Here is a 26,536-nt window from a genome sequence, read left to right as displayed (position 1 = left end):
CTTCTAATCATCAAAGTTTTGCCCATAACTTAGCAGAATTCAAGCTTGATTCCTGCACTGTGTGCTCAAGTTTTCAGTCCTGCTTATGCTCCCTGTTACCTCTGTTCCCATGGAAATAACTCACAGTATCTTAGGATTTAGAGGAGAGATCTCCCATGCCATACAGCTGAGTGTTAATACTGCCCAAATGTAGTCAATGAGAAAATAATGGATCTGCGTTAAAGAGAGAACTAGTTTTGAAATACAACCTGTCCTGGCAAGATAGAACTTTTTTTCCAGTACAAAAGCTGCTACTTACTGAACTACCAGCAGATGGCACGAACACCCAACCACAAGCCAGAGCCTCACAACCCATTTCCTGTATAGGTTTATACATACAGCAGCCTACAGCATCACATTTCCATCAGATGACTTTTAGTTAAAAGTTGAAAGGGGTTAGTTATTGATTTTACTAACTAAAACCAAAATTTTTTATTGTCCAAATCATCCTCTTCTCCATTATGATCCCATATGCTTTATTCTACCAAGCCTGTAATTCCCTAGTTTTTAATCAGAAATAGTCACATTGAAAATAAGTCTTAAATATAAAAAGGCAGGTGTATTTGATTCCACTTTCTTAGTGCTGGTGAGAAGAGAGATCTTCATTTATTCTAAATCCCATATCAGAAAACTGCTGGAGATCATAAAAATTCTTGAGAGTTGCTAAGAAACCATATTTTCAATTAGATAATTCAGAAGATTAGAATAAGGTCAAATATTCCACTTTGGGATTTAAAACACTGCTATGGCCACATGACATTTTGAGAATGCCCTTGGGAAAGCTGACTCAGTTAAGAATTACTGTAGTGGGAATATGTTCTCAGTGCAGACTTCAGCTGTTCTTTATTGCTAATTGAATGATACAGATTCATGCAAAACCCAGTCCCGTAGGCTGAAGAAAATAATTACTGATTCTAGGGTTACCATGCAGAATTTAAAGTATTACAGTTTTCCTTTTTGACTCATTATAGGTCTTCCATCTTCTTTGAAGGAAAATTAAAAAATAAAGGGCCTTTACTTATTAAAAGCAAAATTCTTTATTCCATGCTTCAGTAGAAGCAAGTTAATTGTTGTTGCTTTTTTCTACACCATAAGAAATGCCTCTTTGTTTTTATGGAAAGTTCCCACTATTGATTCAACTGCTCTGGGAAAAAAAATCTCTCTAACCTGCTCTAAGGTGCTAATGAATCACAAGACAAGCCAGAAGAATGGCAATGGAATTCAGTCCAGGCATGTTTTATATATAATGACATTGAACTAGATTTATGACTTAATAGTATTTTGCCTTCCATTGGAAAACACAGCACCAAAACTTCTGGCAAATGTAAGTGAACTACATTCAACTAAGCCCACCCTGCAATAAGGCAAAATTGTTAAGAGACTGAAATTTTATTTGTCTAGAATAACATACCTTATTCAGAAAGTGGGACTTGTTCTGGGAGAGAGGCACTTGGTAACATTTGTTTAAAGTAGCATTTGTTTAAAGACTTTGCAATGACAATTCCAATCTAAGACAAGAATCGAGCATTCATCTGTACTTACCTAGATTGCTGGGACTCCAAAACCAAGAGCAGATCACAAAGCAGTCAAATCCCATGGAGGAGTATCAACCACGAGACTTATGTTAAAGATACAGCTGCTGTCCCTTCACAAAATCAAAGTCTGAAAGATTCTTCATCAGCATGCACTGTCAGCTTTTACTACCTGTCTTTATTAATGAATACTAAGGATTTTATTAATGAAGTGTTCTGAAATTGGAAATACTAATCACTATTGAACAGTTAGAGCCCCACTTGCCAAAGACAGCATTTGTTCAACAACTGCCCAATTTGTCCAACTTCTGAAAGGCAGAACTGCTGTAAGAAAGAAACTTCTGCTTGAAGACAAGAGCATTTCTGTAAGAGGTCATGTTGTTCAGGCCCTCCCAGCTCAATGGTAACAGCTCCAGGGAAAGAAGAGGGCCAAGTGCTGCAGGATCTTTGTCTTTACACAATCACATCTCCAGCACATTGGTAGTCCAGGTGTTATGGGCATACTGAGGGTCAGGAGGCGCCGTGGATGAACTGCATGTATAAAGCAGACCGAATGTGCATTCATGTTCTGTCAGCAGCCCCATTTTCTGGCAAATTTCCTAGGAGTCCCACAGGCAAAAGGCAGAATTACAAGTCCAGTAATATTAACAAGGAAATTTGTACTGCACTTTTGAGCATGGCATATGGGGCAAGTCACAATAGCAACTGCAGAAATACCCCAGTGTCTGTTCATGACAATACCTCCTCAAATGACAGGATGAGCACTGTGACAGCATGGGCCTGAGCCAATGCCACATTTTCAGGCTACAGTGAGGAGAGATCCACATGCACAAGTTTACAAGGGAAAGAGATACCACTGTGTCTTTGACTCTCCACAGAGACCTTTAGACATCCTTTTTTCAATACGCTTTTAGGTGTTAGTCTTGCCCTGTTGTCATCAGTGTCATCTCACCATCCTTTCAGGAAATGCATGGAACTATTTTGAAGGAAAGCACTATTTCCAAACAGTGAATATTAAGAGTATTCAGACATTGTAATATATTAAAAATAATTTTACAATGTCAAAACAAATCTATTATAATGCTTTTCTAACCCCAAAAGTAAATCTGTAGGTTAAAATTCAAAGTTACCCTACCAGGAAAAAGGGGGGTTTTTTTATGAACAGAAAGGAAGGAAAATGAAGCTTCTTTGAGAGAGGGATGGGGTTTTTTTGCCCAGCCAGGATTAATATATTAATTTTCTAATTCAGTACACTGCAGATAATTTCCATAATTATTGTCTTATAAATCACTCAAGTGATCTCACAGTCATAAGCTAAAGTCAATATGGAACAAGACACGAAACAAAGCCTGTATCTGCAATGATATCAAAACAAGCTCGTTCACTTCATGTAAATGCCAGTTTCTTTTAAAACAAAGAGACGACACACTTATAAGAAAAGCAAACATTTACTTCAAATTGCAGTATAGGCTTTTCAATCACAGAAAAAGAAAAGAAAAACAGTGATCCGACAGCGGTCACATCCTGTGCAAAAAAATAACCAAACTTGGGATACAAAAAAACTGTAGCACAAGGTACTTGAGCCGCTTACACATTGCAGAATAAAGTAAATAAATACAGTAGCTAGAATATGGCACTCTTGTGACAGACTCTAAACCCAGTGGAATGCCTCTGAAATATTTTTATCCTTGTATTAGTAGCAAAGTCCCACCACCATAAAAGTAGAATAGTACAATGCTTTAAATAAAAACAAACTAAAATATTTATATCTAAGAGAAGGATTTTACACAGTTATATTTTTTAAGTGCAGAAAATGGGACTTGGGCTTAGATCTTTCTTTAAATTAATCCCTGCCCCCCTCCCCCCCAATACCATTCAATCTTAAAAGTAAATTTATGTTTGAGGAAAAATGTTACCAAAGTTGCATAATTTCATTTGTTACTTCCACAGTTGGAAGTTAAATTCTAAACAGTCTTGAAACATGTAGTTCCTCATTAGCCAGTGAAACAAAGGACTTGTCAAAAGCCCTCAGGATTTCTTTATCCTCCAGATAGTGTTTTGCTTTCTCCAACACCTTTAGACAGCAATCGCTAAGTCTGCAAACACAAGAATGCAATATGCATCATACATCAAGAAAAGACGAAGTTGATGAAGAAGAACTTCCACGTTTCTGGATCTTTTCCTTGCTTCTTTCGAACTTCTTTATTAGCTCAGTCACTATGCACACAGAGGAAGTGAGTCCCAGAAGAAATAGTAAATCTGGAAAAGATAATTAGCCTTCTTTAAAATTGCTATTTAAGGCTAAGGGGAGACATAAAAAAGAACAAGACTTAACAAAACTTTCAAATTTTCTCCCAGTCATTGGGAAAGTTCAGGAGAAATAAAGCAAAATTCAGTATTTTGCAGGCCCAGAAGATTAACATGCATGGTTTGTGCACAAATCATAACTACACACAAGATACTAAAAACTTTTAAAGTATCTCATAGACTTATTTTCAGCAACAAAATTAACTTAATTCTGAAAAAATAATAGTAGCATAATCAGAAATTATGCTACAATAATCAGAAATTATACTACAGTATTTCATTACAATCACTTAAATCCAGAAAACTACAGAAGTAATAAACCTTTGCCAACAGCATTATACATCTATGGCTTTTTAAAATCCTCCTGTTTATTTACCCTATGACAATGCAATATATATTAAAGGATTGGATTTCTAAGTAAGGTGCTTATATTTAGAGAAAAAATTTGTGAACTAGTTAAATTAGCAGTGCTCAGCAACCTACTAAGTCAGTAATTTTGCCTGCAACAAAATTTATATTAAAAACTCCCAAATAAATAAGCACCTTTATATAAATTTGAGAACACACTGATCAGTTATGTACCATATGCATTTAAATAAAGGTTCCGAAAGAAAACATCTAAAATGATTCATAAAACTAAAAACCAATCAATGAAACAAACAAAACCCCTACCCACAAAACAAAAAGCATCAGCAAGCTTTGTATTCCTGTTGTACACAAAAAGACAGAAAGTGATCTTACAGAACCACACCACATTTATAACTTAATCCTTAATGGACAGTTTTGAAAAGGGAACTCTTCTTACCCAAGACACTCAGGCTTTCTGTTTGGAAAACCTTCTGAAGTGGAGGAAAATAAATGACCAATAACTGTCCCATTATAGATCCAAGGACAGCGTAGCAGAACATTTTGTTACTGCAAAGTCCAATCTCAAACACAGACTTTGTCTGTAAAAACAATCATATGTTACATTAAGATTACAACAATATGTAATCTTGATTATCTAGACAAGAAACTACAATTTCTTTTCATCCAGACTTTTAGCAAAATATAAAGTATTCCTGTTGACCTCTTAGATAATCCAGAACAAGTTCTTGAACAGGCTAATTGCATTTTCTCCCTGGCAAATAGAGTACAAGTCTTGTCTTCATAGTCAAGAACTTGCATATTGATCTCACTATTCCACAAGTACAGTTCATCAGAAACAGATTTCCACTACACTATTCCATAACAAATAAGACCACAAATTACAGTAAATGTAGTCATGTATACTATTACAACATTTCAGACTTGTTTCCTTAAAATAAAAAAAATATACACAGATTAAAAAACACAGACCAGTTTCAGCAATTTTTCTTGAACTATGGGTTTAGGATTACAAATTATAAAAGCTAAGGCCTTCAAGAAATTTCACATTCTGGTAAGGCTGCTGAACTGACAGAATTTCCAGGAAGAGAAAAAAAACAACCAAGTATACACAGCAATACAAAGGACCATCACACTTCAGCTCTTAATAACAACTTTCTTGCTTTTGTCAGGACACCACCAAGTAAACAAATTAAGTAATTAATTTATCTGTAATTTAAGAAATCCTACCTAATAAATACATAAAACTCTGAGCTTAACAGCAGATGTGAAGTAAATCTGCCGGAAAAACACTTGAAACAAACACAGTAAGATCTTCCCTCAAAGAAAACTGATTATTGTGTTAATACTGTGTAAATGGACACTGTGAATCACTTACCTGAGATCTAGAACTCAAAGCATTGAACATATCAAAAAATACAAAACAGGTGAAAGTCATGGTTGTATCTCGTGGTGTTATTACATTGTCTCTTAACTGCCAACAAAATAAAATGAAATGGCTTTAGCATGCTTTAAACCCTCCACAATTAAACAAGTCAATTAAACAAATTATTACAACAGTTCTACAATAAGTTTAACCAGTTAGGGAATGAAAGCAAAAGAAAGGTGTCTGCCCCAAGCTGATTTATTAAACCATACATGAAATCACCTGTAATTTATAAAAATTTGTAATTCCAAGCTATGATTAAATGAAGCCTCCTGACCAACATTTATTCTAGCACATGGAATAGCAGGAGTTCTATGATACACTACCAAATGTTCACACAACATTTTTCTCTACAGGGAAAACAAAGTCAAATGGCTGTTTCATAATAATCTGGTTAGAAGATTTACATAATTACTTTCTATGGGCAAAGTTTCCAAACTAGATTTGGAACCTGAAAAAGTCTATGTTAAAATAGAGACTGGGGATATATTTCACTTTTCAACAACTGTTTTGCAAATCTTCCCTTCTACTCTGCTAGTATAAAATAAGCATGGCCAAAACTCATGACTAAGCTCATATTAACTCTGAATTCCAACTGCTGGTATAAAAAGGATTTCTTTTAATTTAGGTTGTTTCTACTCTAGGTTTTGCACTTTTGTCATACCTCTCTCCAGAAGACGAACAGTGTTCCACAGACAATAATTATTGATGAAACCAGTATTTTAATGATCAGGTTTTTGGTCAGAATGCTGTCCTTCAGATTTCTTGGAGGTTTTCGAATAATATCTTTATCCACAGGCTCCACCCCAAGGCTTACAATTAAAAGAACATTTTACATTTTTATCATCATAAAATTAATTCACTGCTTCTAACTTAAGCATTAGGTTTTCTGAGTTGACAAAAAAATGATTTAATTCTAGTTCCTCACCATCTCTCACCCTACCATCTACTTGCAGTGAAGAGGGTCAGAGAAAGAACCCAGAGGGAAGCCAGAACCCTGCATGCAAAATTCATGGGCATATCCACTAGCCCTGCTACTTCCATGTAATTAGATACTAAAGTAAACTAAATAGAATTAACACAGAAACATACTACAGACATTGAAGTTCACAGAGAAAGTTCACACGGAATCACTGGGTTGGAAGAGACCTTCAAGATCATCACATCCAACATGTGCCCTGACAATTCAACTAAACCACGGCATTGAGTGCCACATCCAACTTTATTTTAAACACATCTAGGTGACTCCACCACCTCCCTGGGCAGACAATTCCAGAACTTTATCACTCTTTTGGTAAAAAAACTTCTTCCTAATATCCAGCCTACAGCTCCCTTGGCACAGCTTAAGGCTGTGTCCTCTCGTTCTGTCATTTGCTGCCTGGGGAAAGAGACCAACCCCCACCTGACTACATCCACCTTTCAGGGCATTGCAGAGAAAAGTTTGATACTTCTGAAACATCTCACTGAAGCTTAACATTTCACAGTTCCCTTTATGAGCAACCATTTCCCTTGTTGAAATAAAATGAACACAGAACCCAATAGAGTTAAGAGTAATTACTTACCTTTGAGCTGGAGGTCCATCCATAATAATATTGATCCATAAGATCTGCATGGCATTGAGAGGATTAGGAAAGTTCATTAATGTAGCCAGTGAGATTAAAGTCAGTGCTGCTATACTCCTGTTGAAAGAATCCATTTTTACAATTGTCAGCATTGAACATTTCTGAAGACCCACTGATAACTGCTTTGTAATCAACATTTCAACTGTTTAAGAGTGGATACATATTTTGACAATGTGAATCATGACTGATGTTGTTGAACTTTAAAGATAGAGCATGAAATCCTTTCAAATACTCATTCTAACAAAGTCCATATTTAAAACAACATTGGTTCTAGCAATAAAAAGTCAGCAAATTTGCATTTTAAAACCTCCCAAACTTCGGTAACATGAATTATCACTCACCATCACCTAATTGATGGTGAGTGATAATTCTGAAATTTTTTTTATGGGGGACTGGGTCCTATTGTTTTCTTGTGCCAAAAGTCGAACTTCTAAACGTGGTTTTGAAAAACAAACTGCTTTTCCACTGCTGATGTAAACAAACTCACTCTGTGCACCTGTCCCTGGTTTGACTGGTCAGTCAAGACAAGGTACTACTCAAGCTCCCTAAAAATACCTACAACCACTCCTCATTACTAGCAAGATGAGAGGTCAGGCCAAAGACTGAAAAACAGATTAGCTGGCTGCAAGCTCAGCATTAGAAACCTCTGTAAACAAATACGCACTACTTGCTCTCAGTGAAAGATTAAGAGGTTTCATAACCAAGGAGAAGAAAGTAAGGCTTACAATAATTCCAAATTTAGCACTGTACTGAACCCTATTATGCTCTCTCTGCAAAGAGGGACAGAAAAAACCAAAGGGTAACTGATTAATCAAAAAAGGTAAGGACACTTTCTTAGAACATCTGTGCTTAGTTATTTTTCAGCAGCAGATTCCTAGGCTAGTCTTGGTAAGACTGAAAGTATATGCCACTTGTTACAGTGTTTATGTAAACATATTGGCCTTTTCTCGGTTTTGTTATGTTGGGAGTTTTTGTTGTGAATTTTGTGTTGTTCTGGAGGGGGTTTTTTTGAGTGGTATTTGTTGTTTGTGGGTTGGGGTTCTTGTGGAGCTTTTCTGAGTTTATCAGAGGTTTTAGATTTGGTTGTTTGTTTTTTAAACTTCTACAAATTTCAGACCACTCTGAAATGTCATGAAGGCTTCAAAAAAGTACACAAACAACATGGTGAAGAGAAAAAACATGTCCCTGAGTCCAGATCCAATCAGATAAACTCACAAAAAATTTGAAACTAAGGCTTAATAAACTCTTGTCCTCTTACCTTACATGTGCATTATGTAGCTAGCACATGAATCCTTGTGTGCAAGAAAAGGAATTCACCTTCATATAGTTAGCTCATTCCACAAACCAATACATGGATTTCAGAAGAACTACCCTGCTGATCCTCTGGCTTCCCCCATTTGAATACATGTACTGGTTAAGGAGGGACTGACTATGAGCTTCCCATTTAAACAGGGACCCAAAGGCAGCTCTGCTCCTTCTCATGATCCCTTCAGTAACTCACTTTACACATCCCAACAGGAAGAACTATGACAAAGTTACATGTCTGTTTATTGCACTATCTTCTGGGACTTCAAAAATAAAACAAGCCACCAAACACAAAACAGTGAAAACTCAAAAGCACAGTATATCAGCATCCTCCTCAAAATTTACAGTATTGACATGAATTAATGCATCTGCTTCATGCTTTGATTCATTCACAAGAAACTTCTGATACTGACAGCTTTTCAAACTTACGTGCTCAGTTGAAATCTAACAAAATTTTTTATATTATTATAAATTCCTTTACCCTCTTCAATTGCAGACCTGCAATTAAAAACAAAGATTACATTACAAGACAAATGAATCTACTGCCAAAAAAAAGCTTAAAACAAACAAAAAAGCTATTAATTTAAGCACCAATAAAACCAGCAAGAAGCAAATGGAGCTGAGGTTCTTTTAACTTTGGTAGTCATTGTTTTTCAACTTGACTTATAAGAACCCAAACTATTCTGTGATTGTGAATAATCACAAGTTATTTATGATCATTCAAGATGCTTAACTTTGAAAATGTAATTATTAGAGTAAGATCTCCTTTATATTCAAAATTCACCACCATCCTTGACCCTTCTAAATCAAGTCAGATAATTAAAAAAAAAAAAAAAACAAACAAAAAAACCCCAAAATAACAAACTCCAAAAAAGCCAACAACACCCCACACACACTTTAAAAAAACCACAGCAATACAACATGGCTTTAGAGGACCATGCATTCTTCCTGTACCAGAATGAAATACGTACAGACCATCTTCACAACCCCTAGCACATGTCACAACTTGCCTATCACATTATCACAACTACTGCAGTGAAAAAGGATTTTCTGATACCCAAATCACATCTACTTTGCTGCAAATAAAACTGATTTTTTTCTTACGCTCCCACAAGAATTAAACAGCATTCCTTTGGTAACTTAAAACAAAGATAACTTAAAAGGTGGGGAAAAGATGTAAAACTATGGAAGTTCATACTTCTTTTTTTCCTTAGCATTCATCACTCCTCTGTCTCTCCTATTGAGAACTCTCCTGATGACATGAGCAAAACTGGATAACACAGTCCAGCAAAAACCTCACCAAGCCCATGTAAAGTACTGACTACAGATGTCCTTCCTATGTACTCTTCTGCCTATGTTAAAATGATTCCCTTCTCTGTTATGTTTTTGCATAACAGCAAATTTCTGTTGGCTGAATTAGTGTGACAACCTCAGATCATCTTCTGACATACTGCTACATAGGCAGATTTTCTTATACTGTACTTTTCACTTCTTCCCAAGGGTTAAATGTCATACTTTAGAACCAAAGTGTTCTGGGATTGATGCATAATTTCAAAATGAAGGCTATTTTGCCAGACAGCAGTTCAGCTCTGTCAACAATCACTACCTTCAAAAGTCAGATGAATTAAAGTCAAAATAGGATTAAGTTTAGCTAAGCTCTTTTTGAAATACACTGACCAAAAAAATGAACAAGTACAAACAGCTGGTCACCAGACACTAATAACCTATTTTCACCTGTGACATCTAAATAGTTAATATTTTTTTCCTTTTCTGAAATCACCACATTTAAGAGTTGAAAACAAACAGAGATCTATGTAATTTTTTAAAATCTTGAGTGGAATGCTCTGTCATTTTTTCATTAGTTTTATGCTTCTGAAGTACAAAATTGAATGAAATCTACTAACCGCTAATAGACTCAATTTCACCTCAGTTATGTTTCCAAACATCTAACACTTCTGACTGAGCAGAAAACTCATTTACAGCAGCTACAAGCTCATTTACAAGTTCAGGGAAACTTCTATTTGTTTAACCCAGAGATGATCTCATTAAAGTTATATAGTACAAATGCACATAAAGGCCACCTACATTATTGTCTGAAAATCATCATCCACGAGGATCATATCTGCTGCCTCTTTACAAACATCTGTTCCAGTTTGTCCCATGGCTACACCAATATCTGCAGCCTTCAGAGCAACAGCATCATTCACTCCATCTCCTGTCATAGCTACCACAGCACCATTATTCTGCAGGGACTAAAGAGAGGGAAAAGAACTTAAATCAGGGATTGAAATAACTCATTCTATAAAATTATTCTAGATACAAGGTTTGTGTCACTGCTCCCCCTCCCCCATTTTTTATAGTTGCACTGTAATGTCCTAAAGAAAAAAGGTGCTCCTTCTGTTCTAAATAGTTTTTATACAAGATTTTGGGTTAAACTTCAGTTCATATATTCACAGCCTTAATTTTAAAGCTAGGGTATTTAAAATCCGCCTTTAGGCAAAAGAAAAAAACTCTAGTGAAAGACAGAAGATATTGTATTTCCACATTACCATTATCACCTTCTCATAAGTCATGCATGCATCCCTATGGTCTCAGTGTTTTGACTTCTCCTTATTGTTACTTTTCTGATTGTTCCAATTGTTACACTGAGTCCCCCCTTCTTTGCTACCTTCTTTTGTTAACTTCTGAATAGAGGCATTGCCACAGACACGGCTTGAAATTCATTCCCTTTTATCCCATCTGACAAGTATCAGAAATATGGTTCTTTCAAGCTCCTAGTCAATTCAACTGCAATGTGACACAAAATCAGAATCAATCCCCAGCTCCCTACATAGAAGAAAGCACAATGTTACCTACCTATTCCTTGTGGGCACTATGCATTTTTCTATGTAATATTTTCAAGTACACTTCATTGCCAAATTAGATGCATATCTGATTTCATCTTGACACACTGTAGCACATTATAGTATAAGTAAAGGCAGCACAGGCAATACCCACAGCAACAGTCCAGCATTTGAGCCTCTATAAGACATACCTTTATAATTTTCAATTTATGTCGGGGACTGGCTCTGTAGAATACTGCAACCTATTAAAAAAGTAATGAAACAGTGGTGAAAATTTCAGGTATGTAAAGAATTGCATTGGATACTCTTAAGGTAGAGGGTAAAAAATACAATCAAAGGCCAACTGTATTCTTGTTAGCTCTTAAGCTGAAGCACCAGTGAGCTATGTTTTTAACTAAGTGAAATAATTAATTTAAGAGGAGATTCAAAGCGTGTCCTGGTAAACAAAGTTAGTGCTGCTTATTTCAAGATAGAATGTGCAATTTAAAAGCCTTCTAAAATAATGAAGCAACTGAAGTATAATGGCTTGCTGCTGGCCTTCCTGACTAAATTCATGCAGGCAATTGTGGCACTGACTCTACAATCACCATCCTTTTTCCTTGTCAGCACAAGTGACAAGCTACTCAGGAGATTTCAATTTTACTAGTTTACAGCATATTATTAACAATTGAAGTTTTAAAGATAATAAAAAATTCTGACTTCAAAGGACCAATTTTCAGATTTTTCTTGTCTCTGGACTTCTCTGTAAACTGAAATTTGAGCACGTGGAATTTAGTTTTCCATAAACTCCATACAGTTAGCATTTTTCCTTTTCAAGAAGCCTACAAAAAGCTAGATTTCTCATCAATCAGTTTAGTCTGTATAAAGCTATCAATCTTATTGGTTGATTTTAATTCCTAGTAAGATTTTAAGCAAACACCTAGAAAAGCAATTGGGTCAAAGGTCAAACACGTGTAAGTAAATTTGGATCTATTTCCGTTATTTAATGTGGACAGCCCTTAAGAACATATATTACCACATAAACTAAAAATTACTATTTGCCACATAATTCTTGCTTTTCCCCAGTTTCTGTGAGTCACTACGAAAAGACAGAAAGCTGACATGCACATTTCTTGCTTGCAAATATTGGCTTTTGGCTTGCTTACACCAGGCTCAAGCATGCTGCAGTCTAATTTTGCAGTTCTTTGCAAACAGAGCAGCATTTTGCTGCAAGAATTTTGCAACATGGCTAAACTTGAGCCTCTATTGCATTTGATTATGTCTTCACATTCATAACCTGGACATTTTAGTTAATCCATTTAGTTATTTAATAACTAAAAAAAATTATTAAGCAGTAACTTATTAAATAGACCCCTTCAAAATTCTCAACTAGTGACCTCAGATTGATCAAAATAATTAGAAACATGGACAAGTCTTACAAATTACAAAAGAATAGACTGTCTGAACATGCAGACTCTAAGATTATATAAATGAACTGAGTTGCTCACAAATAAAATGGCCTAATAATACAAAAAGTTCAGTAAGAGGTGGCAAAATGAAAGTTAAAGATAAAAAAAACCTGAAACATTAAAAGAGACAGAAGCAAACCCCTGAATCATTAAAAGAGACAGAAGCAATTTATTTTTTGATATCTAAAAAGATAACTGCATAAGTTGAACAAAATAGATTTTCATATTGGTCATGTCAGAAAAAAGATACTTATTAGAACAATATTATTTGTCACTCAGGAATTGTATTTTACCTTGCCACAGAAAAAAAGCATTTCTCAATATGTAAATGTATCCTTTGCCACATTTCAGTAAGTAGTACATCAAAACAAACCTTTGGTGTTATTTGAGAAAGCTGCTGAATATCCAAATCATCTATCTCTTCTCCAGAGATTGCCTGTGAATTTTTGGAATACAATCCTAGTCGACTAGCTGTAAAAAAATAATAAAAAAAACCTTAAGATGATAATTTACCCTTTTAAGACATTAAGTACTCTTTTTTTTTATTTTTTTTTATGCTAATATTTCCTGCAGCATTTCAGATTTGAAATACCTGGAGCAGAACACCTTACTACATTATTGATTCAGCATGTTGGAGTAAATTACATGAACCCTCAACATGCTACAAAGTCTATCCTAAATCAGGTATTTATTTGCTTAGTCTTTTTAGGTCTAAAGGTTTGTAATTGATTCTGTCAGGTGTCATAAACAAATAGAGGAGCTCAGTTATCTCAAAGAATTTACAGTTCAAAAATAACATGACAGAAGATGAAAAATAATATGAGGGAGACAAGGAAAAGAAAAAAAACCTCTGATAAAATACTCCGAGTTTGGGGATATACTCTTCACATGCACATTGAACTGTTCATCATCCTGTCTGTAAAAAATGCTCATTCTGGCTGAAGTGCTTGTTCTTTAATGCACTGTACTGTAAAAAGAAGTTATGTAGTTTGTTTAAATATTTATTAATAATACTTAAGGTTCAAACTTAGTTATATGGACAAAACTACTAGACAGCACAGAAGTATATCATTATTCCTTGTCACTGGCTCTTTTAGTTCATCCCTCCTGTCAGAGACAGGCACCCAAAGCTGAGGGTAGGCAGGGTGCTGGTGGTGGTGTAACAGTAAGAATCAGAAATCAAGCATATGTATTAAGTAAACAACATGAAAAAAATAAAGTTTCAAACAGCCAAAGTCATGTTAACTAAACTAGAAAAGCTGCTATTCAAGCTGAAACCAAAGTATCACTTCAGGCTAGGATTGTGGTTTTTTTGGGTCTTTTTCCCTGCTAATTCCACCGTGCCATACATTCACCCAAAATACAGAACTCACAAATGTTAAAGACTTAATACACACACTTCCTAACAATTAGCTAAACAGAAAACAAGAAAATATGAAAGGCAGGGAACTGCTCATACCAATGGCAACTGCAGTTTCCTGTGAATCTCCAGTAACCATTTTTATTGCAACTCCTGAGGTGATGAGTGTAGTAACAGCTTCTTTTACACCAGTCCGCGGGGGATCAATTATTCCCACAAGCCCCAAAAATGTCAGCTGTCCTAACTCAGGACCAGAAGCTAAGGCCAGAACTTTAAGCAGAAAAAGAAATTAAAATGTTAAGATTTCAAATTAACGTTTACATCAGCATTTAAAACAACTGTTTCTAACTAACAAGCTAGCATAAAGCAAAGGGCTGGAATTGATATTTTCCTTTTTTTTAAACCTGGGTAGTGGCAATGCTGAGCGTTCACAATAGCCTATTTATGTACACTCTTGTCTTCTAAAGAACTCCTTACCAAACAGCCAGGTTTTAAAGATAACTTTCCTATTTATTCTCATCTGAAAGTGTTTATATTTTGACTGTGTGGAAAGAGAACCACATCTAACTTTGTGATTTCTCTGTGCATTTCTTTTATGCACTAGGATGAAAGGGAGGATCATTTAACATATTTATTTTCTGCTTTAGTTTTTTTTTTTTACCTTTTGAGAGGCAGATTTCATTGAGTACATGCTGAATATTTTCTGAAATGTCTTTTTTACCTTTTGAGAGGCAGATTTCATTGAGTACATGCTGAATATTTTCTGAAATGTCTTTTCAAGTAGGATTCTTAATTCAAATATATTTAAATGTCATTAGAGTTGTAAGGAAAAAGCAAGTCTGCTCTTTTCAAAACATTACCTTTGATTTTTTTGACAGACAGAACAAATGACTGTTCAAATAAAACAACAGAAGAAAATACCACTCCTAGCATATCCTCTCAGCTTCTAATAATTTGTATCTTAGGATTTTCCTGAGCCACAGAGTACAGCAAAGGTACTCTGTGGCTCCTTTTAAAAATAAAATGAAAGAATTAAAGAGCTGTGCACGGACTTAACAGCCTAGAGATCTCTTCACAGAGGCCAAAGAAAGCCAGTCATGTATAATCCTGGCCCATAATCAACTCCTGTCAATCATCTTGTGAAAAATATTTTGTTTTATCTAAAATTCTATACAGCTTGTTAACACAGAAGATAATTCTAATGGCATCTCCTGACCTGCAATCAGTTATGCTAGCCTAACTCATGAAGGTGAGAGAAGCCAGAGTAATGGACAAATAAACATATTCACATTAAAAAAACTCCACAGGCATCTATAATAAGGTATGGAAGCCATTAAGTAGCAATGTACAGTTCAGTTATGGTCATAGGCAAGAGATGACAGAAAGCAACAGTGCCCTCTCATCCTCTGCAGTTTAATCATGGTATTATACAGGCCTAAAAACTAAGCACAGTGGCACTTACTGAACAAAAAAACCCCAACCAACCAAAGAGAGAAGAAGATCCCAGTGTTTTGGGTTGCTCTTGTTTGTTGTTGTTGGTTTAGGGGTTTTTTTAACAACAAGCAGTGCTATTTAAATGAAATTGATATTTTGAGAGACTTTTGAAACAGCCTTACCTCTAAGCCCTGCAGAACCCATAGACACCTTCTCTTGCTGGTATTGCTCTCTCTGCTGCTGCACCAGGGGTAGGCTCTGTCCCTTACAGTTATAGGATGTGCAGTATCTAATGACTTGTTCATAAGCACCTTTCATAAAGCAAATCTCAGGTTTGTCCTAAAAGAAAAAAGAGCTGCTGTGCACACATGTGTGCATGCATAGCCACACATACACAAGTACATACACACATGGATACATAAGAATGACGTGCACTTTTGTTAACAACCTTAAGAACATAATGCAAATCAAACTTACACTTCTAAACATAAAAATCTGTTCTTTTGAGTGTCTCTAGACAGTGTAAATTCAAGAGTGGTGAAGTCAAAAGAGCCAAGCTAATAATCAATTTCTCATTTCAGAACACAGGCACTGCAAGACACAGTTTACAGACTAAGAGGTTATGCAAAGGACAGAAATTCAACCTGCACAGGACATTAGACCTGAAAGACCTTAAGCTCCTCATCAGACCAGCTGTACAGGTCGTTAAACATCCCCTCCATTCTTGTACAAGGCCTAGTAACTCTAATATTTTCCAGATATGCATTTAGCCTTGATATGACAATATCATGGGACTGAGAGTCCACCAGCTTCCTCAAACACTTAACTCCAATGCTAAATCAACTCATTCCTTCTCCTCCCTCCCTTTCCATTAAGAACTGCTGCTTCAGCTAAATTTCCAATCACTGATCACTCATCTTTCTCTCCAGTTGAACTAAAAAGCTCTTTTTTAATATATCTATTTTCTTCCTGTGAAGTTATTCATATGTACAGCAGTCAAGTTACCTCAATCTTTAATGATAGGCTTAAGAGAGTTCCAAGTTTCTAAATCCACTGCATATTCTTAGTCTTCAAATAATTTATGTTCTCTTTCAATCTACTATTAATTTTCCAACATTCTTTTAAAATTGCTGATTCCAAAACACAGACACAGTAAGTCTTTACATAAATTAAAATCTTATAGCAATTTGTGCTCTTTACAAAGACATGGATAATCAACAATATAACCCCTATAGCTAAAAAGAGTCAAGTGCCTTCTTTCCAAAGCAGATTTTACAGTGATATTGGAACACTGTCAGCAAGCCTGATTTTGATCTGAAGTACTGCAAGATTTTTTTCATAAATCTAATGAAAGGTCTGTTGTTGCACATACTGTCTAGAAGGCTCCAGTTATCAGACTGGCAGTGATTATGTCAATACTTGTAACAAAAACATTTATATGAATCTAAATGAAACATGAATGCCCATATGTATGTGAAAGCACCAGAAGGCAGAAAAAGAGATTAAAAGAGTGGGTTTTATTGATAATCCATGCCAGTGTTGACATCAATAAAATCTGTCAACGCTGGGGATGTGATGTCTGCATCAAACCAGAAACCCTTTGTTTCAAAACAAATTAAATTTTACGATTGAACATCAATGCATATTCTTGCTCTTAATTCATTATGTAACTATGCAGCACTGGAACAGCAGAAGACTGGCAGAATTGCTTTGGATATTTGAGAAGAAAGAAGAAGGAAGGAGAAATAGTTAAGTATACATTCCAGGTCTCAGTTTTCAAAACACTTAAAATAATCTTCCAGGATGTCTTTTATGGAAATTATTTCTTGTGATTCCTTTTCTCTACTTCAGAGCTTGAAACTAAAGCTGTGTCTATTATCAAGCCATATTTCTAGGACTGTGCACTACTGCCAGCCTTCCAAAACTTCTGAAGCGAAAAATGAAGATATTAAACAAGGTAGATATCCATTCCACAGAGCCAGTGCTCATGGAAACAGTGATTGAAGTTTACCTGCTGTGTTCTGTGAATGCATTTAACAGCCATCCATTTTTGCTCTGAGCTGAAGGGATATTCAGCCTTCCTTATGTAGTCCTCCTGGACTCCATCTAAACCCATCTGTATAAAACAGAAGCACCACCACAATGTCAGGACCTTTTCTTTTCAAACAGGTATGAAATTTGATGACTTGTTAAAACACCTTAGTTAACAAACATCACTTAATTAAAGAACAATTTCATCTCCAAAGTTGCCTTTTGAGCGCACTGTTCCAACTTACATAACTTCTTGGCAAACTAGCACTGAAAACACTTGGAAACTTCTTTCAGGCTTCAGCATGAGCCTTGCTACATTTCTCAGTAGCTGTAATGGGTGTGTCACAGCATTACACAAAAAACCAACAACAACCCTGCTCCCTTCCCAACAGAAAAGAACCCAAACACTTCAGGACAGTGTCTACAATTCAAAAGCCCTGCACTTGAGAGGCATTATAAATTCTGCAGTCACCAATACATCAGTTACCAAGTTCCCTCTGCTACTGATGTGAAACTGGGAAAGAGAGTACAATAAATATTCAACAGGTAAATCAGTTTGTGGCAGGTGAAAAGACAAAAGTGCAAAAAGATGAAAATAGAGATTTTACTTCACTTGTAAATTTTTTTTTCTGATCCTTCAGAATGCCCAAGATTTACAAGAAAGAAACATAGGAGATGAGCAGTTGCAATACAAATCTAGGAGATCCAAAAGAGAAGAAAATGAGAAAAACAAAGCCACAAATTATTTCTACACATTTCCCACCTGCCATGAATCCAAAAAGCACCATCAAGTACACACCTTCATAGCCAGTGCAATTAAAGCCCCCTCTGTTGGCTTCCCCATCAATGTGTTGTTTCTAATCAAGGCATCATTGCACACACAACCAGCCTAAATTATGAGGAAGGAAAGGGGAGAAAACAGAACACAAAGTAAATGCCGTGCAAAGCTCTCATGCTACATCGTCAGTTAAAACTCACCTTTCTTTGCCAAGACCTTACCTCCACAATTTTGCTAATGGATGGGTTGTTATAACCATGAATAACTTCACCATCGAGCATCACTTCTCCAAACCTGTTATAACCTACTCCAGTAACCTGCAAGACAAGCAGCATGCAATGTAGTGTTCACCAGGTTAACTGCTCTCAGCTTTTATTATAATCTACAGAAGAATTTCAAAAGGCCATTCATAATGCTGCTTTTACTCAGTGTGCATGAATTCTTCTTACTCAGCTTCTAATGCAACAGCAGTCTGAACTCAATAAAATATATTAGAGACTAATTTCTTTTTAACAGTATCAATTTTATTCCTCAGCATAAATAAATGTAGTGTATGTTGTTTCCTTACAGTATTAGGCCTGCTTTCTTTTTTCTTCTTTCTTCTGCTTTCTAACTTTTTCTCTACCCTGATTAATAATGCGTACCCCCTGCAGGGGAATGGAATTACAGAGCAGAGTCCTACTTCCATAGAGTTATTAAAAAAAAAAAAAAGAAACAGTTGAACAGCCTCTCAGTTATACTTCAGAAGGTGTTAAACCCAGTAAAATTGTATTTTTAGTGCATAAAAACCAGGCATCCTACTAGGATCCTAAAAAAGCCCTCATATCTACAGCATTAACAGCTAATATATTTCACAGCCATTTTAAGTTCTCTTTCCATTAGGAAAAAGGAGCTGATTTGACCCAGATGCAGCTGAGCTAGTAGCAGTATTCATAAAGACTTCTAGCAACAAAAATACAAATATCAGGATATATAAGAAAGTACAGGCAAATAATAGGAAACCGTGTGAAAAAAATGTCAGTATTTTTGCTTGCAGAATAAAATTACAAGATCGTCTATTAACTCTATTGTGGAAACAAAACCCAGGTCAAGGAGTTTGAGAATTTTTTAAGAACTTGATTAAAACATTCCTATGAACCCACATCCAGTTCCACACCTCGCTGCTTTTGCTTCTCTTTTGTGGATTTACATCACTGGTCTTTCCAACAACTCCCTAATCTCAACAATCACTGTTTCATGTCCATCCTGCAAGTCCATCCATTATAAAAAAGCAAGAGTGAAAATGCATATTCAGTATGAACAGTTCACACAATAAACTGTCTTTTAGGCAAAAAGTTGGATATCTCCACTTTAAATGTGTGGAACATATAAATTTTAGGGGGTTTTCTTCATACCTGAAACAGCAAAATAGCCTCAACTTTCTGTACTGAAGAAAAACACAATCTCTCAGCTTGTCTGTGTATCTTAGCATCTGTCTCTTATTCTGTGTAGTCACCAAAAGTTGTAAGAACTTAACATACATAAAAAAATGCTTCTGTAACCAGAGAAGGCTTGGATAGCACAGCTCAAAGACTGCATACTAAATGAACCGAGGGACAGGAGTTTAGTGCAATAAATTTATGCTTTCTTTAACTGATGCTTTACCTGTAGTATAGTCCAGCATGTTTCAGCTGATACACACAACAAAATAAAAAGGCAAATTCAAGTCTAGGTGTCACACCACATACCTCAGCATGCTGCCCATCAGAAGTAAAAATATGGGTAACAGTCATTTCATTCTTTGTCAGAGTTCCAGTTTTATCTGAACAAATGACATTGCAACAACCTGAAATAACAAATTAACATTTATAAGACAATTCTTATTTAGAACAATCAGAGTAACTAACAAAGAGAAAAGTACGCAAGCTGAGCAAATTTCTAGAAATATTGCAGCTGCTTGTGAAAAAAACAAGTGAGAGACAGCAAATTTTCAACTTATAACTCTACAAGGCTCTTTGGGAGTTTGTCCAATAAATAAAGCAAAACCTCCAAACTAATTTAAATCCCAAATTCACAATTTATACAAAATGTGTCCACTCACTACCTCTCCTTTATTTTATTCTGCTGTACCTCAAGCTGCATTACCGAAATCTCAATTGTGATTCCTGGTGAGGAGAAATATTAGGAACCTGCTTTACAGAAGTCATTCTTCTTTATTAAAAAGTACAACACGTACTTAACACCAGCCATTATATTTGTGTCACACTAGTAAGTCACAAGTGACTTACTAATAAACCTGCAAATTTTAATAAGCTTGAAGAGATTACAAAAATGTGAGATTTGCATATGCCTTTTTAACTCTGGAATGGAGATTCTGAGAGACTGTTGCAGTATCTTGACATTTCTAGACATGACAGCAGGAGCTGTACAAGCATCAAAAAACCTTGCAACACTAATGAAACTCTGCTAGAGGCACTGGAAAAAAAAATTCCCAATCTTCAAATTGCAAAAAGGAATTCAGTAGCAGCAGATTTATTTAACTTAGTATTTCTATTTCTTTTCCATGTCCTGCACTTCACATGTTTTGACTCAACCTGCACACAAAACTTCTTTGAGCTTTAAAGTTTTTAAATGATTTTATATTCTAATATAAGCAGCCTAACATCCTGAAGGTGCATTATGATTACAAAGCTTTTTCTAATATTCAAATATGGATTTGTTTTCAACTGTCAATACCATTCCTAAATTTACACCAAGAAAGTTTTAGTTACAAAAAAATTTACAAGTCTTACTTAACAAGAACATCTTACAGCAAACAATCAGTTTAGTGTACTGCTAGCATGACATGCTATTAACTGGCAGATTTTTTATTTATTCCAAAGGAGTAGTTAGAAGGCCTACAGAAACCTCTCCCTGCATTGCTCCAGGGTAACACATATTCACTTCAGGAATATTTTGAAGATGCCAACAAATCTTCAAAATTTGCTGCTAGCAAACTAATGTTTTCCTCATTAGTCATCAGTATTTCCTAACATTTACACCAAAAACACTATCTCTAAGTCAGTCTAGTCATACCCAAAGTTTCAACAATAGGCAGCTTTTTTACAATAGCCCGTTTCTTCACCATTCTCATCACACCGAGGGCCAGTGTCACCGTTACCACAATTGGGAGTCCTTCAGGGATTGCAGCTACAGCCAAACTGTAATGAAAGTAAATACACAGATCTGTTTTCAAATGTCACACAGGAATACACAGTAGTGATGAATTTACAATTCAGACCATTGTTTCTGTAGCTGACTGGTCACTGAGATTAAAACAGAAAAGGAGTCACCATGTGATTCCAGTTGTATAGCATTCATTATAAGAAACTCGCTGAAGACAGCAACAAATGAAATAAATTAGATCATTTCTGCTCATTATTTATGCAAAAGTACGAAGAAATGTAGGGGAGAGGGAGAAATCAATTGTACATCTGTTTTGCCTACACAAAGCACTAATTAGGGCTGTGCAAAGCAGCCCAGATTGTGAAGAATAAGTGCAGTCAGCACTACACAGAACTGGGAAATGCCACCACTGATCCACAATTGCTACTGCCAGATCATGATGTGGCAGCAAATTAAGTGAGGGAATGGCCTTGAAGGTCATTTAAAAAACAAACAAATAAAAAACTTGATGACAGTGTAAATGCTCAAAGATGCAGTTCCTGAGTTTCTTTTCTCCCCTCACAAATGCATAATTCTTCAGAATCTGATCCTGTCACTTAAAGAAACCCTACAGCACAGCACTTATGCCCATGTAATCAGCAACCCAACTACTTTTCTAGGAGTATGGAGTTAGACCATCTAAATTCAGTGCTGTTCTCAGCAAACACACTGGGATTAAGTTTGCATAGTATAGCAGAGGTTGAGTTATTGAACTACATGACAAAGCTTGTAATAACTTTGTCATGTGCCTTGTAAAATTACAGCTACTTTATTTACTCAGCAACAGAAACTCAAATTGTAGAACTCTATTGCCTGTTTGCAGATGTTCCACAAGACAGTCAGAAATCACCATATGAATGTAAAGTTTAAGAGACTAACAGGAACACACTGCATTATTAAAAATATGTAAGAACTTGCTTTTCTATTTTCATTTTGAATTATATGAAGTTAAGAGCAGTGTATGCAAGCATTTTATGAAATAGATCACTAGCTTTCAAACACTTGCTGTAATGAATTATCTGCATTATTTCACAACATAAATCTTACCTCACACCAATTGTGAACATATCAAGGATATGCTTTCCTTGCAACCAGCCAACTAGCATAATAACTCCTATAAAGAAAACAGTCAAGGGGATAAATGTAAAACCAGCAAGTACTGTAGCCTCATGGGGACAAGAAAAAATTCAAATAGCCAGAATAAAGCTTACTACTACACTACCTACAAAACATTATTTATTTCATTGTCATGATTCCATTAGTATAGCAAAGATGAAGAGAACTTTAGCCAGTCAAGTTGCCCAATCATATCTTTAAGTGAGGTACTCACTTATGCACACCTTGAATCAGAATCCAAGACACATTGCAATTTAAAAGGAAGCATTTGGAGGACAAAAAGTCAGTAAAGTGCATTTGCAGGAAGAAGCAAGTGAACACCTTTATGATTAGAGTTATGTCACATCATGCAATTTGCAGGTGACTAGTGACATGAACTCAAAGTGACCAATGAAATCAGGAGCCAAAAGATTTAGAGATAATTCTTCCATTTCCCAGGCCTCCACACTAGTTTCCTTTAGATAATATTTCGCAATCATTCTACATAAATTATCTTACCTATTATACCAAAGGAATACAAGGAAAGCTGTTTTCCCAAGAGATCCATGCTCTTCTGCAGCGGTGTCTTTGGAGCCTTGATGAATGGCAAACAAGCAGCAGTTAACAAATGAACCAAATTTTCTTCACAGATGCAAAATTCAAGTCAGTCAGTGGATAAGATGCAGTTATACCCTATGTTTCCATGCATTTACTTTAGGAAAACAGACTGTTCTTTCACAGAATTCAATGAGATTCAAAAATACTTCAATGAAATCAAATATTTATTAGAAATATTCTTCTAGGCCTTTGTGATATCTGCAACAAATCTAATATAAAAGGTCTTATAAAAATTCTGTTTAAAAAAAAAAACCCATAATGCCAACTACAAGCTACTGCACTTCCTCCAAGACCAAAAAAGCTCTTGGTAGCAAGAATAAAACTGATTTTCAAAATACAGGCATTAGAGCCCTGGAAAGCCAGTTATATTTCAGAAGGAATGTTTTTAATCATCTACAGAAAATTCAATTTAGCAATACAGAAAGCTGTGTAAATATTTAGACAGGCGCAGAGTATTATATTCACAGTTAGTATCTTCAGGTCAGCAATGGAAATTATGTTGCACGACATTCAATTACTACTTTCATGTCCAAGAGCTAAAAGATTTGCTTCACTAGAGGAAAGGGAAATACTGAAAGCAATGTATGTTTAAATAAGTTCCTACGGAATAAATTCAAAGTTTTAATGAATGAAATACACACTTTCAAACTATGTCTTTGCTTCTAAATATCTTCTTACCTCTTCTGCTTGCATCATTTTGAAAACCTCCCCAAATTCAGAGTTTTCTCCTGTTCCAATAACTATCCCCTAAAAACCAAAAAACACATAAAGATAAAACCAAATCAAATCGGAAGTTTTAATGTTAGTTGATGTTATTGACAGATTTGACTCCAATCATGGGCAAATGCCATTTAGCCCAACAAAAATGTTAACTTGGTTTATAAAATTAGTTCTTGCCACAAGCAGGGATTTTTTTCCTAAAAAACCTTTTGCCTCAGTGAAACAAATTGCTTTTCTGTGCATTGCTGAAGTACTTATTAACTACCAGTAGCAAACCTCAAACTGGTAACACCTAACACTAGCCAGCACCATATTCTCTGTTACACATTTTCAAACACGCGAGTCTAGCTCTAGAAGTAAAACACCACAACCTAGACAGAGGAGTTTCACATCATCTGCTCCCTATGAATTTGAGCTCTTATGGCCATAGTTTTCTTTTTAAACTAGTATATCAAAAAGCAGCAGTGAGAAAAACTGTACAAAGTATCACACTAATCACCAGGAGGTAAATTGAAAAATTAAGAACTGCCTTCAAATAGTTAAAACATGGAACATATTCTTCTCTCTCAATAATGATTTTACCTTTGCTTTTCCACATCTGACCAATGTCCCCATGAAAGCAATATTGCTCCTAGAAGTAAGGTCTCCATTGGTTGCTGCTGGCTGAGGAGCTGTAGATTTAGAGCAAGGAGCTGTCTCACCTGTGAGACTGGATTCATCAATAGAAAGGTCCACAGCCTTTGAAAACAAAACAGGTAAAAAAAAAAAGACATTATTTTGTAAGTATTTGGAAGTTAAATGGTAAGTTTCACAATTTTGACCATTAAAATATAACCAATTTATTAATATGATAAGGAGACGTCAATATTTTAAGGATCAACTGAGAACAAGCACTCCTACAAAGCTCTCACCTGAGTCAAAGATGGAAGATGAAGATGCCACTTTGCTACTGTTCAAACTTAGCCACAAGTTCTGAAATACTTATCACCACTACCAAAAGGAATTGCGTTTCAAGTCTACACTGTTATAGGTATGTTAGTTTTTGATTCAATTTGCTGGCTTCAGAGAGGATGATTTGAAAACTTAATGGACCATTCATTAACATACAGAAAACCTAGGCCAGAAAAGATCTGCAAATTCATTTTAAAAATCAAGATTGTCCCCAAAAAAATCAGACCAGTGAAGAAAAGTTTTCATTTGTACAAATGCCTTCCCAAAGCAAATAGTGCCTAGTTATCATTTCCACAGATTTCTAGGACAGCATCAATGAGAACATGCAGAACAAATCTAGTTCTTTCTCTTAAAATGTTGTCTCCATATAATTTCTTTTTAAAACCCACCATCCTGTAGCAATGCCCAGTAGACACCAGAAGAAAATAAGATGACATGTTCTTATTTTCGAATGATCAGCAAGAAGAGTTTACAATAAAAATTCTCCTGTAGTGAAGGGCTGCAGACAGCTGAGAAACTTCTAATTCCATTTCTGCTTTGCTTTGCAAGAGGCCTGAGCAGGCTGCTGTCATAGCATGGTATCAGATATAAACAGGAAAGTAGGTGCTGTTGCAACAGCAGTTTCATAACAATGCAGGGACTGCACAATTGCCAAGGGAAGCAGAGTGTTTGCAGTCATAAAAAATAAACCCACTCAAGTACCAACTACACCACAGAGGCAAACAACACAATCCAAACAAATTTGTCAACTAGTTAATTTAGAATTTGTCATGAAATGAACACTGATTAATTAACTATCAGCTGTGGATAGCCTGGGCATACAGATTTTTATATCCAGACACTATTTAACAGGATAGATGGCCCAGATATTGAGCAAACTGAGGATGACCAATCTGACAGAAAAATAACATTATTCAACTAAGACCACCAAAATATGACAGATTAATATATATATATACATTCCTCTTCATTTTTAGAGAACATTCAAGTACTGCTATAGTGCAATTGCTTCAACTCAAGCACTTCCAGCAGTGCTAATACCACAAATTAAGTATTCAGTAAACTAGAAGATACAACACACACTGATGAAAAAGTGTCAGAGAGAAAAGATTTCACCAGCACAGTTCACAAGTTTTTCTGATATTCCACGATTGAAGAACAGTGGAACTATACCTCAAAATGTAATGCAAATAAAGAGTGAAAACCACCTTCAACCAGATGAAAAATATCTTAGCATTCAGACAGAAAACAATGTTTTTACCACATATTTAACATCAACAGGGAAAAGACAGCATTTTCAAGAATACATTATATATAAAATTTAAAAATGCTTTCTCCTGTCCTACAGTAAGAAACAACATACATTGGTTAAGGATGTATGTGACATTTGGAAAGTAATTGTATCAAATTTTCTATCAAGATAGTTGTGAACTCCAAACAAGAACACTTATTGCACTTCAGTAGTCAGTGGCTATCTT

At 35.6% G+C, this 26,536-nt stretch overlaps 1 protein-coding gene across 6 annotated transcripts in view; it reads right to left on the bottom strand.

The window, feature by feature from the left end:
- Window positions 1-3,000: 3,000 nt before the first annotated feature.
- The window catches only part of ATP2C1 (ATPase secretory pathway Ca2+ transporting 1), a 62,341-nt gene continuing 38,805 nt past the window's right edge, over window positions 3,001-26,536 (bottom strand). For all 6 annotated transcript variants that reach the window (XM_059468439.1, XM_059468448.1, XM_059468466.1 and 3 more), the window contains 20 exons: window positions 24,690-24,845; window positions 24,066-24,134; window positions 23,289-23,364; window positions 22,722-22,788; window positions 21,546-21,670; window positions 20,219-20,316; window positions 18,713-18,808; window positions 18,513-18,602; window positions 17,694-17,798; window positions 15,865-16,021; window positions 14,348-14,518; window positions 13,262-13,359; window positions 11,632-11,682; window positions 10,683-10,849; window positions 9,027-9,095; window positions 7,233-7,349; window positions 6,335-6,482; window positions 5,623-5,718; window positions 4,684-4,825; window positions 3,001-3,830 (listed from right to left, as the gene is read on the bottom strand). In XM_059468439.1, coding sequence (XP_059324422.1) covers window positions 3,694-3,830; window positions 4,684-4,825; window positions 5,623-5,718; window positions 6,335-6,482; window positions 7,233-7,349; window positions 9,027-9,095; window positions 10,683-10,849; window positions 11,632-11,682; window positions 13,262-13,359; window positions 14,348-14,518; window positions 15,865-16,021; window positions 17,694-17,798; window positions 18,513-18,602; window positions 18,713-18,808; window positions 20,219-20,316; window positions 21,546-21,670; window positions 22,722-22,788; window positions 23,289-23,364; window positions 24,066-24,134; window positions 24,690-24,845 — 2,235 coding nt within the window. In that variant the 3' untranslated portion in view covers window positions 3,001-3,693. The remainder of the gene's footprint in view (window positions 3,831-4,683; window positions 4,826-5,622; window positions 5,719-6,334; window positions 6,483-7,232; window positions 7,350-9,026; window positions 9,096-10,682; window positions 10,850-11,631; window positions 11,683-13,261; window positions 13,360-14,347; window positions 14,519-15,864; window positions 16,022-17,693; window positions 17,799-18,512; window positions 18,603-18,712; window positions 18,809-20,218; window positions 20,317-21,545; window positions 21,671-22,721; window positions 22,789-23,288; window positions 23,365-24,065; window positions 24,135-24,689; window positions 24,846-26,536) is intronic.

The sequence above is a fragment of the Ammospiza nelsoni genome, chromosome 1, assembly GCF_027579445.1.
Source record: "Ammospiza nelsoni isolate bAmmNel1 chromosome 1, bAmmNel1.pri, whole genome shotgun sequence".
In the NCBI taxonomy this organism is placed as follows: Eukaryota; Metazoa; Chordata; class Aves; order Passeriformes; family Passerellidae; genus Ammospiza; species Ammospiza nelsoni.
Note: the sequence above shows the minus strand (reverse complement) of the source record. Positions and strands in the feature narration are given on the sequence as shown.